Source organism: Mus pahari, chromosome 1, assembly GCF_900095145.1.
Source record: "Mus pahari chromosome 1, PAHARI_EIJ_v1.1, whole genome shotgun sequence".
Classification (NCBI taxonomy): Eukaryota; Metazoa; Chordata; class Mammalia; order Rodentia; family Muridae; genus Mus; species Mus pahari.
Genome location: NC_034590.1, coordinates 125,396,922 through 125,411,187, shown reverse-complemented (window position 1 = coordinate 125,411,187; position 14,266 = coordinate 125,396,922). Strand labels below are relative to the sequence as shown.

The following is a 14,266-nucleotide window of genomic DNA, read 5'->3' as shown; positions in this document are numbered from 1 at the left end:
ATATATATTTCCCAACCACCAGTCTCTGGTGAGGCCAGGGGAAGCAGTATTGCAGTTATAAAGTCAGTATCTTTCAGACATATGTGAGACAATACATTTTCACAAAAGGGCAAACATGAGATCATACTTCTGACCCTGCAGTCTTTATAATCTTTAGACTCTATCTGTCTGTCTCCAAAAACATCCTTACTTAACCTGTATGGAGAATTTCTAGGGGGCTGCTATCATCATCCCTAAACCCAAGGAACTCATTGCTAACTTTCTGGGTAACATCTGTATATTATTCGATCATCAATTTTATCATAAAAAATATCCAATTTTTATTATACAGAATTGAAACTAAGGTTCAGGGAACAGCTGTAGAATTACTCATCTCTGCCTGTGGCTCTAGGTTACTTTCATTTCTTCCTAGAGTGAGTGACTGTAACATACATTTCTCATGAATTCATGAATAGCATTCACATTAATATTATTGGCAACATCTAATTTCTGGATATCATGCGGGCTTCTACTAGACCTTGCCAGGTCACCAAATGCTGGTCTAATCAAGGAAGGAAGAAAGAGAAGGAATAGTAAATAGATAAGTACTAAGAATAATTGCAGAAATGACATCATGAGGTGCTTGCACCAAAGAAGCAAACCTTGGGGCCTCTCAGTACTCATACTGAGCACCACAAGAGGCTCTAAATCAAGGAACTTCCCAGCAGGTTTTTCTTCCTTGTTATCAGGAGTCTGAAGCATCTCTAGCTTAATATGTGGTATCTCCAACATTGGCTAAAGCCATTTGGTTAATATCTTCTTCAAGTATTGTTGTACCTCTGTTTAATTTCAATGTTTAGGTTAATTGGTGACAGTGGGGTGTTGTAAAAATGGATTCTTCTCATAACTGAAATCTTTCTTACTAGTTTTTTTTTAATTTTGACATTCATTTTTATTCAATATTCTGGAAATATTTTTCCAAAAAAATTTATCTCAGATTTAACATCAATGCTTATTTTCTATCAACTTGTCTGTCATGATCTCTGTCATTGTTGTTAAGTAATATTAAATATTTTTAAAACATTTAAAAACCATGTCAGTGTTTCTGAATTTTATCAATTTTAGTATTTAACTACAGTATATCTAATTTTTATAATAATGTTTTAAATTTGTTTATTTTCTTTTTGTCTCTTTACAAAGTATATTCATTTTCTCTTGAGCTGGAATAACCCTATATATTGTCCTTTTTTTTTTTTAGTATAAATTCCTCTCTATTTCAGGAGATTTCATCAAAAGTCAATGTATAGTATTAATTTTTTGAAAAACACATCTAATATCTCATTCTATATTTTAATGATCCACCATGTTGTTATAGATATTATATTGATAAGATAAAATTTCTCCAGAAATGTTCTCCTCAGATTATTTTGCCTGGCATATGACTTAATTTTTCTTTACTCTATTGGTTCAGGCCCAAGCCCTGGTTATAGAGACAAACTACACAGAAACTCAGATATTTAATTTAGCCTTTATTTGTGGACTAGAATCATATATACCAATACCAGTTCTTCCTGAACATGCTTTTGCTTTGTTTTCCTAGGAATGTCAGAGTTTCTCTCTTTGTTTTATACAAAAAGTTTAGTGTCTTATATGATCCATTCTCAACATTGTGAACTTCTGTACCCTTCACACTACATATATTTGTGAATTCATTTTTTAATCCAAATATAAGATTTTTTAAAAAATTCATGATATAGACGTTCATGTTCTTAGACTATTGGGTGGAGATTTTACAGAACACTATGTGTTTGTATTCTGTATTGTACTTCTGAATAGAAGAGTAACAAGCTTTCATCTTTATACACTTTAATATCTGAATCAAATAAAAAAGGTGATTATAGTGTATATGATGTTTCAATATCAAATGCAAGTGAAGTGTTTTGGTTAAGACAGTTAGAGAGACATGTGTCATTGCAACACAGAAATATATCTTTATGTAGGCAAGCATGGATCTATTTGTAAATCCCTATTGAAAATCTCATTAACATGAATACATAGATAAAGAAGAAACTGTAGTCTCTCTGTTTACTGTCAAATATAAGGCATAGGCTAATTATCTATTATTTCTACTCAAGTAAAACACAGTTTTAGATTTATTTCATGTGGTAAAACAAGATTTGTACATAATACTACACACAATCACACACACACTCATATACAGACATACACTCACACAGACACACAGACACACAAACACACAGACACACAGACACACACACAGAGAGACATACATACATACAGACAGACAGACACACACACACACACACACACACATATATATATATATATATATATATATATATATATATATATATATACACAAATATAAAAAATTGAAGTATAAAAAGAGCAAGCCAAGAAAAGTGTATACTATGAGTTGGAGGGAAGAAACAGAAAGGGAAAATTACATAATTATACTTCAAAAAAGATAAATAGTAATAATCCTAATAACACATTAAGTGAAAATACAAATTTTATAATACAAGCATAAATTGGTACTAAAATATATTTTATAAAATCTGGTGGAACATTATTGCTTGTGAATTTTTAGCACTATAATCTTCATTTAAATATTAAATTGATAGTTTAATTCTGGCAAAATATACACCAATTTCACTAAATATTAATGACATGGCCAATGCATGAAGATAAAATTCTCATTCAGTAAAAAGCAGGTGAAAGAAAACATAGACAAGAAATACTTACAAATGAATTATTCTTCAAAGTTTAAGATAAAAAATTTCACATGCTTGAGAAATATTTTAGAATTAATCGACTAAATGAAATGAAGACATAAATTTTCCAACAACTATCTTAAATGCATTTTTTACCTCTTTGTTCCTCAGGCTGTAGACCACAGGGTTCAGCATAGGAATGACCATTGTATAAAACACAGATGCAATTTTGTCAGTGTCCATGGAATGACTAGAACTGGGCTGTAAATACATGAATATAAGGGAACCAAAGAAGATGGACACAGTGATGAGATGAGATGCACAGGTAGAAAAGGCCTTCCTCTGTGCTTCAGCTGAACGCATCCTCAGGATAGCAATGAAAATAAGCAGGTAAGTGTTTAAGATAACTAAGAGAGTGAAAACAACATCCAATGTAGCTAAGACAAGCAGTGTAATCTCATTTGTATGGGTGTCAGAACAAGAAATGTCCAGCAGTGGTGGAATGTCACAGAAAAAGTGATTAATCACGTTGGAATGACAAAAGGAAAGACAAAATGCAAGAGCAACATGGACAGAAGATTGCAAAATCCCACACATGTAGCAGCAAGTGACAATTAGAATACAGGTGGTACTTGTCATAATGGTAGTATAGTGCAGGGGTTTGCACACTGCTGCATGACGGTCATAGGCCATTGAAGCAAGGATCAAACTCTCAATAGCAATAAAGGCTACAAAGAAGAACATCTGGGCAGCACACCCATTAAATGATATGGTCTTACTTCCTGTGAGAAAGCCTTCCATCACCTTGGGGGTGATTGCTGAGGCATAAACACAGTCCACCAGGGAGAGGTTGCAGAGGAAAAAGTACATGGGAGTGTGGAGTCTGGAGTCCAGCAGAATCAGCATGATCATCCCAAGATTCCCAAACAGTGCAATCAAGTAAATGAGAGTGAAGATAATAAACAAAGGGATCTGAAGTTCTGGAGCATCTGTCAAGCCTACAAGAATAAATTCAGTAACCTCTGAAATGTTCTCCATCAAAGTAATTGATGAGTAATTATGTCAAGTTCCTAGAATAAATAAAGAAATATGCTATTTAAATATTAATGGAATTCTAAACTATGACCAAGCACTTTTATTCATTTAACTTTTTCTGGTGAAGGACAGTGTATATTAGGTGATGAAATAATGCTAAAGAACATCAAGTATTTTGCTCATATGGAAGTGATACACATGTATACTGAGTTTATTTGATACCAGAGGTGGATAATATAACTGTGGGGTTCAATTCTGTTTTCATTAAATAGAGTGAAGTGTACTGCATTAAATCATATTGTATTCATTATTATTGCTTGTAATACTTACATTCATTTTTGTATGGAATAGACATTGAAAGTTAGTAGATATGAGGAAAGTGTGGCTTTTGTTTATTTGCATTATATCTGGAAAATGGATTTAAATATCAAATATATTCCCTCACCATTTTAAAGATATGCAATTTTCAGGGAATCTGATCCTGACCCATGCAGTTTTTTGTTCCCTAAATTATGAGAGTTCTTAGTTGACTTGTCCAGTTTAAATATTACCACTTAGAGGAACCTGGATCATATCTTCATATATTTCTGGAGGAAAAATATAAGTGAACAACTTTCCAAATTGATAAAGAAAGCTGCACCTGCTTAATCTCTATGCCATTAATTTCTACATAGACTGATGTCATCCCTTACCAGACATCAACATGTCTGAATGATTTATGTTTGAGATAATGGACAGAAAACAAGAACACTGGTTTGATTATTCCATAGAATCTTGGTGCAATTTTAGCAATTGCATATAATTAACTGACTTACTCACCTGCACAATACATCATATGTCAGCTGACTAATAACAGTTACAGTATGAAAAGCACTCTACCCATGAATCCTCTGTCTCTGGAATGTTTAAACATATTCTCAACTGTAAACATCATTCTTATTCAACGCAGAGGAAGATTTATAAGGATAGCCAAGCTGAATGTGAATTTTCCCACAACTTACATATTCCTCCCATGGATTTCTTTGTGTATAGTCATAATTTTCACCTCTTCTAAAGATAATCTTCTGATACTGAACATCAAAATATAAATAATGTACAACAGAGTGGTGTGCTAAAATTAAAACAAAATAGAGAAGATAACTCAGTGTGTTTGTAGAATGACTATTCAACATGTATTACCACGTTTCCTATTCATTATTTCACTTAGGAACAAATGGCTTGATTTTGTTTCTCTTACAGTTTAAACTTCCTATTACAGTATATTTTAGTACTTACCATTATTCTAGAAACAGACAAGTACACAAAAGATTTGGGATATGAAAATTTTCATTTCTAGAGTATTGGTCTGACATTCACACCCAGGAAAGCACTGTGAGGGATATTCGTCTTCCCTTCCTTCACCAGCTCTGCTGAACAGCAGAACCCTGGCCTTTGTATTTTTGTTAGTATCAAGTCAGTTGTTGAAAGTTCCTCATATGCCTCAGGGGTATCAGGGTAAATAGTAGATATCTCTAGAGGCTTGTGATTCCATGTTGGCCATACATCCTCACCTTAATGGAGTCATCAATAGGTTTGGGACTTTAGTGGAGAGTCCTTATGAGGACATGAAGGAACAGATATCTATAGGGAACTTATTCTAATTATCAGAATAACTGGGTCACAATAAGTTAGACAGGAAAAATAAAAGCCTTCAGAATCTATGGTTCAGGCATCTACTCTGTGCTTCTGGCATTTGTCACATGCCTCACTTCTTTACTTTCTAGCTGTTGTTTTCTTTTTTAGATATATTTATTTTTATGCATTTGAGTACAATATAGCTTTCTTCCGACACACCAGAAGAGGGCATCAGCTCCCATTACAGATGGTTGTGAGCCACCATGTGGTTACTGGGAATTGAACTCAGAACCTCTGGAAGAACAGTCAGTGCTCTTAATCTGCTGAGCTATCTCTCCAGCCCCTCTAGTTAGTTTTCAATCAAACAAACAAAAATGCCATAAGATTATATTTAACATTTCATTTTATAAATTTTTCAACATACACACATATTCTTCATCTTCTGAAAAGGAATGTGATGTTATTACATACACACACACAAACACACACATACACACACACACACAAATATACACACATGTATATATTATGATATATATATGTGTGTGTGTATGTATGTGTGTGTATGTATGTGTTTGTATGTATGTGTGTGTATGTACGTATGTATTAGCTTTGGGTAAATCAGGCAAATTTGTATTTTCCACATTTTTTAACATTTTCCAGTATTGAAAGCATCCAAAGGTTTCTTTTGTATTTATTTAAAATACTCACCATACTACCATACTTTTTAAAACTAAAATGATCTTATTTCATAGTACAGTTATAGCTAATGCTTTTTTCTTTTTAAGACTAGAATTTATAGTCATAAACACTCAATATGACTGCCAAATATGAACTGAACAAGAACAACAACAGAAGGCATATCAAAGTGAAGAGTCAAAGACCATGAGGACCCAACCTCATATGTGAGCCTTTGTTCTTTTGTACATCTCAAAGAACATCTGTGGTCCCAGAAAACAGCTATGAAGAACAACACAGAAGTGAGTGACTTCATCCTTCTGGGACTAACCAAAGCACCAGTGCTTCAAGTTCTTCTTCTTATGATATTCACATTTATCTATGTCATCACTTTGGCTGGGAATCTTGGAATGGTCCTTCTGATATTACAGGATGCTCTTCTACACACCCCCATGTACTTCTTCCTTAGTAATCTGTCCTTGGTGGACTTTGGTTCTTCCTCAACAGTCACTCCAAAGGTCATGGTTGGACCCCTTACATAAGCAATGTAATTTCTTAAAATGCATGTGCTGTTCAGATGTTCTTCTTTGTATTCTTTGCCACTGTGAATAGCTACCTCTTACCCTCAATGGCATATGATTGTTATGCAGCAGTATGTAAACCCTTACATTATACTACCGCTATGACAAAAGCTGTCTGTAGATGTCTGGCCTTTGGTTCCTATATTTTTGGTATTTTGAATGCTTCTATACAAACAGGAGATACCTTTGGCCTCCCTTTCTGTGTATGTAATATGATTAATCACTTCTTCTGTGATATTCTTACAGTGAGAATTCAATTCTGGCTTGTTCTGATAAACACATGAATGAGATGATTCTTATTCTTGTATCTAGCTTTCACATTATATTTGCTTTTCTTGTTATCTTGATTTCCTACTTACTCATATTTTTGAACATTTTGAAGATGCATTCAAGTGAGGGATACCATAAGGCTTTTTCCACCTGCACTTCACACCTCACTGCAGTTTTTACATTTTATGGAACTATCACAATAATGTACTTAAAGCCAAGTGCCAATCATTCCATGGACACAGATAAATTTGTCTCTGTGTTTTATACTATGGTCATTCTCATGCTGAATCCTATGGTTTACAGCCTGAGGAACAAAGAAATTAAGAATGTATTAAAGAAGGTTGTTCAAATGGCAAAGCTATGTGTATGTGTAGTACCTCAATGATATAAACTGATAAAATATTATTCCATTTCTCATAAATTAGATTTGATTACTTACATGTTAATGATCATATGGAATACTTACAACAGAGTTATATCTAGTATCATTATATCTATATCTATATCAATATATGCACATATACACTTTGGGTCTTGTTAACCTTGGTTTGTAATGTTTATATGTATTTGAAAAAATTTATATAATAAAGTATATAAAAATAATAAAAGAATTAAAATTTAAATATATACTTTATATAAAAATTATAATAAATTAAATGCATGAATTTTCTTAAGATACGTTGATAGTTATAAAATTTACAATAAAAAATAAATATTTACTTATTACTGATTTAGCTGGTAATGAAAATATGATATTACAAATTTTACGGGAAAGAATTTTTAAAAGGGGAAAATAAGTCATTTTTTATCACAAAGCTTATGGTAATCATTCTTTCACATTTTCTAAAACAAAAACTAACAACACTCCATTCAAAATAACAATACCTTCTTTGTCTAAATGTTTAAACTAATACCATTCCATTAATAACATTTTAGTTGATGTTTATAATCTCCTAACTTTCCTATCCACTCAGACAATTTTATTGACACTAAATTCTTTCTATTCATATACAACTCTATGCAGGTTTCTGGCTTAAAATCTTACCATTTGAAGGTGTCTTTGCACAAAAGATTTCCTTAATTATCTTTAGTTTCCGAATATTCCATGGTAGAAGAAGCTAGATCTACGTGATTCATAGCTCTCTTAGTAATTCTTTATCTCCACAAGCTGATAGTAGGGTCCACAAGATGAAACCCACACCTGATACTACTTGGGTAACCAAGAGCCAGAGACCATATAGCTCCAAGTCTTATGGTGAAACCAAACAATGCCAGAATAAAACAACAACAATAAAACAGCAGTAAAGTGACTCCTAATAATATTCTGTTATATTCAAGAGAGGCTTTCTCCTGCAGCAGAATGGAACAAATAAATACAGAGACCCACAGTCAGACATTTTAAGAGAGAGAGAGAGAGAGAGAGAGAGAGAGAGAGAGAGCTTCACCAGGTCCTCTTTGTATGCATTCCACTTTTTTAGTGTGTGAACAAGTAGGTATCTAACTCTCTTGCCTTCTCTTGGAGCTTTTTTCTTCTGTTGATTTACCGTGTCCAGCTGCCATATAAAAACTATTTTGAACAAAGGGAGTGGTGAAGAAAATGAAATAAATGATTCCAGAAGCCTAGTTTCAGCTCGGTAATCATGAACCATTTTCATGTGTGAATGGTTTCAGCCTAGCCTAGCTCTAGAACTATGGTTTTAGAACCATCTTTGTACAACAGCACAAACCACCTATCAGTCTTATTTAGCCTAACTCAGGTTTTGCTTCTCCTGCAGTAACTCAATTTATGAATTCCAGGTCAATATATCTGAAAATCATCCAAAGAAAGGAGTCCATATGACCAATTGAATTACATAAGCAAAAATTTTACTATTGTTCAAAGTAGCATGTCTTTTATCAAACCCACTAATCCTCTTGGAGTGCTTTCTAATGACAACCTAGATAAACCCTAGAACACAGAATTTAAAAGAACAATCTTTTTTTTCACTGACAGTAAAACATTTATTTCTTTGGGAATGTAACATGGGCCTTACATTTTCTAGGCCAATATCCTTTCATTGAGTTACAGTCTCACCCTAGAAAAAGAAAAGTTTTTTCAATTTTTATTTTATTCATTTATATGCCCATTGTTGGCTCCTCTTGATCCTCCCTAACATAGTTCCTCATTCCATTCCTCCTCCCCCTTGCCTCCAAGAAATTACTCTTCCTCCAGACCTTCCCATTCTCTGGGGTCTCAAGTCTCTCAAGTATTAAACATCTTCTCACACTGAGGCCTCACCAGGCAGACCTCTGCTATATTTGTGACAGGTACCTCAGACCTGCCTATGTATGTTCCTGGTTGTTGGTTTAGTCTCTGGGAGCTCCCTCGGATCTGGGTAAGTTGAGACTTCTGGTCTTCCTATGGTCTTTCCTTTAGCTTTGTCAATCTTTCCCCTAATTCAGCCATTAGGGTCCCTGACTTCATTTCAATGCTTGGGTGTATCTACTTCTGTATTAGTCAATTTATGGTATGGCTTCTCAGAGGACAGCCATGTCAGGCTCCCATCTGTAAGCACATCATAGCATTAGTAATTGTATCAGGACTTGATGTCCTCCCATGAGATGGATCCGAAGTTAGGCCAGTCATTGGTCCCCTTTCCTTCAGTCTCTTCTCTACTTTTGTCCCTGAAGTCCTTTTAGACAACAACAATTCTGGATCCAAAATTTTGACTGTGAGTTAGTAAACCTCTTACTCTGCTGGAATCCCTATTTATTCACTGGAGGTGAACTCTTTGAGTTACTTCTTATCAGTGTTGGGCATTTTGGCTAAGTTCATCTAAATTGAGTCCTTAGACTTTCTTACCTCCCAGGTCGCTGGTACTCTCTAGAGGGTCCTCTCCCTGCCTCCCCCCAAGATGTTGCTAATTTCCATTCATTCTCTTAGCCCTCTGGGCTTCTCTCCTGCCCCCACCCCCACATATCTGATCCTGTTCCCTTTCCCCCTCATCTTCCCCTCTCCCACCCAGAACCCTCCTTCCCTCCCTCTTCCTCCTGTGATTATATACTTCCCCTTTATAAGTGGGACTAAAGCACCTCACTTGGGTCTTTCTGCTTGTCACAATTCTATTATCTGTCTATCCTAGGTATTCAGCATGATTTGACTAATATCCACTAATCAGTGAGTACATACCATATATATTTTGGGGGTTTGAGTTACACCATTCAGGATGATATACTCTAGTTCCATCCATTTGTCTGCAAAATCCATATCTTCATTATTAATAGCTGAAAAGTATTCCATTGTGCAAATGAACTACATTTTCAATATCAATTCTTCAGTTGAGGGATATCTTGGTTGTTTCCAGCTTCTGGCTATTACAGACAAGTCTACTATAAACATGGTGAAACACATGTGCTTATGGTATGGTTGAATATCTTTTGGGTATATGCCCAAGAGTGGTATAGCAATTTCTTCAGGTAGAACTATTTCCAATTTTCTGAGGAGCCACCATATTGATTTACAGAGTGGTTGTAACTGTTTGCAATTCCCACCAGCAATGGGGAAATATTCTCTTTCTCCATATGATTGCCAGCATCTGCTGTCACCTGAATTTTTGTTCCTAGGGAGTCTGACATGTGTGAGGTGGAATCTCAGATTCATTTTTATTTGTACTTCTCTGATGACTAAGAACTTTGAACAATTTTCTAAGTGCTTCTTGGCCATTTGATAGTCTTCTGTTGTGAAATCTATGTTTAGTTCTGTACCCCATTTTTAATAGGGTTATTTGGGTTTTTGGAAGTTAACTTCTTGAGTTCTTTATGTATTTTGGATATTAGCTCTCTATCGGATGGAGGGTTAGTGAAGATTTTTATCTCTGATCATTCCAAGATGTTTATGAAGAAGGAGTGTTGGTTTTTTTCAAAGGATTTTTCAGCATCTACCAATATGATCATGTTATTTCCTTTCAGTTTATTTATATGGTAGATTATGTTGATGATTTTTTTTTATATATATTGAACCACCTTGCATCCCTGGTTTGAAGCCTAGTTAATCATGTTGGATGATGTTTTTGATGTGCTCTTGGATTCAGTTTGCTTGTTTGTAGTATTTTTGCACTGATGGTCATGAGGTAAATTAGTCCAATTTCTCATCTTTTTGAATATTTGAGTGGTTAAGGTATCAGGGTAACTGTGGCCTCATAGAACAAGTTTGCAATGTTCCTTCTGTTTCAATTTTGTGGAATAGTGTGAGGAGTACAAACATTAACTCTTTTGCCAAATTATGGTAAAATTCTGATAAAAATAATCTGTCTCTGGGATTATCTTTTTGTTGGGGAGAGGTTAGGAGATTTTTAATGACTTCTTTTATTTCCTGTTGGTTATAGGGTTGTTATATAGCTTATCTGATTTAGTTTTAATGTTGATAAGTGATACCTATCTAGAAAATCATCCATTTTACTTCTATTTTTCCAATTTTCTGGAGCATACACTTTTGAAATAGGACTTAATAATTTGTTGACTATTCAAAGTGTCTATTGCTATATCTCCACTTTCACTTCTGATTTTGTTAATTTGGTTACAGTTTCTCCACCTTTTAGTTTGGTTAACACTTTGTATAGCATGTTGATTTTCTCAAAGAACCAGCTGCTGTATTTGTTGATTCTCTGTACTGTTCTCTTTATTTCTAATTGAGTGATTTCAACCCTGGCTCTGATTATTTCTTGCAGTATATTCCTCTTGGGCATGTATGCTTCATTTTTATCTGGAGGCTTCAGGTATACTTTTATTTATTTATTTTTTATTGGTTATTTTATTTATTTACAATTCAAATGTTGCCCCCTTCCAGGTTTCCCATCCTCAAACCCCCTAATGCACCCCTCCTCTTTGTCTATATGAGGGTGCTCCTCCAACCACCCACCCCATCCTGCCTTACTGCTCTAGCATCCTGTTTGGCTGGGGTAACAAGGTTCCACAGGACCAAGAATCTCCCCTTCTATTGATGCCAGATAAGACAATCCTCTGCTACATATGTAACTGGAGCCACGGGACCCTCTATGTATATACACTTTGGTTGGTGGTTTAGTCACAGGGGGGGGGGGGAAGTTAGTTGATATTGCCTTTATTTCCCTTTACTTCCTTCAGTCAAGGTTTTGTGTCTGCAAATGGAATGGATCCCTAGGTCTCTGCATGGCCTTTCCTTTCTGATCCATTTTTTGTTCCTACATTACATTTAGACAGGAACAATTCTGGATTTAAATTTTTGAGAGTGGTAGGTGGCCCCACCTCTCAACTGGGTGCTGTGCCTATCTGCTTGAAGTATTCTCTAGAGATTCTATCTCCTATTTGTTGGGTATTTTGGTTAATGTCATCCCTGTTGGGTCCTGAGAACCTCTTCCTTCCATGGCATCTGAAACTGCCCAGTAGATAACCTCACTAAGCCCCTACTGCTATATGTTTCTGTTCAAATTCCTAAACCTCTGTACCTCTTTCCTCTCTCTTCCCATATCTGAATCTGCCCCTACTTTCACTCTGCCTCTTATTTACTTCTGAGTCCCTACCTTCCTCTACCTCCCATGATTATTTTGTTTTCCCTTCTAAGTAGGATTGAAGCATCCACATTTGTGTCTTCCTTCCTTTTTTTTTTTTTTTTTTTTTTTTTTTTTTTTTGGTTTTTGGTCTATGAGACAGGGTTTCTCTTTGTAGCCCTGGGTGTCCTGGAACTCACTCTGTAAACCAGGCTATCCTCAAACTCAGAAATCTACTTGGCTCTGCCTCCCAAGTGCTGGGATTAGAGGCATGCACCACCACTGCCTGACTTGTGTCTTCCTTCTTAAGCTTCATATAGTCTGTGAGGTATCATGGGTATTCTAAGCTTTTGGGCTACTATCCAATTACCAGTGAGTACATATCATTTGTGATTTTGTGTCTGAGTTACCTCCCTCAGTATGATTTCTCTAGTTACATCCATTTGCCTATGAATTTCATGAAGTCCTTGTTTTTAATAGCTGAGAAATACTCCATTGTGTAAATGTACCACATTTTCTGTATCTGTTCATCAGTTGAGGAATATCTGGGTTGTTTCGAGCTTCTGGCTATTATAAATAAGGCTGCTATAAGCATATTGAAATATGTGTCCTAGTTATATATTGGAACATCTTTTGGGAATATGTCCACATGTGGTATAGCTGTGTTTTCGGGTAAATTTAATACCAGTTTTCAAAGGACCCAGCAGATTGATTTCCAAATTGTTTTTACCAGCTTCCAATCCCACCAGCAATCTGCACATCATTGTAAGCTTCTGCTGTCATCAAAGTTTTAGCTCCTAGTGATTCTGATTGGTATGAGCTGTAATCTCAGGTTTGTTTTGATTTGCATTTCCCTGATGTCTAAGGATGTTAAACATTTCTTTAGGAGCTTCCTAGACATTCAAGATTCCTAAGTTGAGAATTATTAGTTTAACTGTGTACCCCAATTTTAATAAATTTATTTGGTTCTCTGGAGTCTAACTTCTTGAGTTTTTAATTTTTTTTTGGATATTAGCACTGTATTGGATGTAGGGTTGGTAAACATATTTTCCCAATCTGTAAGTTGTCATTTTGTTCCATTGACAGTGTCCTTTATCTTACAGAAGTTTTTCAAAGTCATGAGGTTCCATTTGACAATTGTTGATCTTCAAGCCTGAGCCAAAAATGATTTCTTGAGGAAATCATCCCCTCTGACTAGGTGTTTGAGGTTCTTTCCTTCTTTCTCTTCTATTGGATTCAACATACATTATTTTATGTAGTCGTTGATCCACTTGCCCTTGAGCTTTTTATAATGAGAAAAGAACTGACCAGTTTACATTCTTCAACATGCTGAAATCCACTTGACCTAGCACCATTTCATGAATATGCTGCCTTTTTTTCTACAGGGTGCTTTTGGTTTCTTTATCAAAGATCAAGTTTTCATAAGTGTGTGGTTTTACTCCTAGGTCTTCAATTCTATTCCATTGATCTACCTGCTTGTCTCTGTACCAATTCCAGGCAGATTTTATTACCATTACTTTGAAGTATAGTTTGAGGTCAGGGATAGTGATTTCCCCCAGAAATTCTTTTATTGTTGAGAATAATTTTCATTATCCTGTTTTTTTGTTTTTGTTTTTGTTTTTGTTTTTTGTTATTCCAAATAAATTTAAGAGCTGTTTTTTTTTCTATCTCTGTGAAGAACTGAGTTTGAATTTCGATGCAGGTTGTATTGGATCTGTAGGTTGCTTATGGTAGGATAGCCATTTTTACTATGTTAATCCTGCGGATCCATGAGCATGGGAGATCTTTCCATCTTCTCAGTTCTTCTTCAATTTCTTTCTTCAGAGACTTGAAGTTCTTGTCATACAGATCTTTCACTTGGTTGGTTAGC

At 35.0% G+C, this 14,266-nt stretch overlaps 1 protein-coding gene and 1 pseudogene across 1 annotated transcript; one reads left to right on the top strand and one right to left on the bottom strand.

The window, feature by feature from the left end:
- Positions 1-2,807: 2,807 nt before the first annotated feature.
- Positions 2,808-3,755, bottom strand: LOC110327386 (olfactory receptor 5B12-like). The gene has a single exon (XM_021206335.1). It carries the CDS (start codon positions 3,750-3,752, stop codon positions 2,808-2,810), a length of 945 nt encoding a protein of 314 aa, XP_021061994.1. The 5' UTR covers positions 3,753-3,755.
- Positions 3,756-6,325: 2,570 nt separating this feature from the next.
- On the top strand, positions 6,326-7,277 carry LOC110331182 (annotated as a pseudogene).
- Positions 7,278-14,266: the final 6,989 nt, after the last annotated feature.

Coding starts and splice junctions, on each gene's coding strand:
- LOC110327386 (XM_021206335.1), bottom strand. CDS start 3,752: ATGGAGAACATTTCAGAGGTTACTGAATTTATTCTTGTAGGCTTGACA.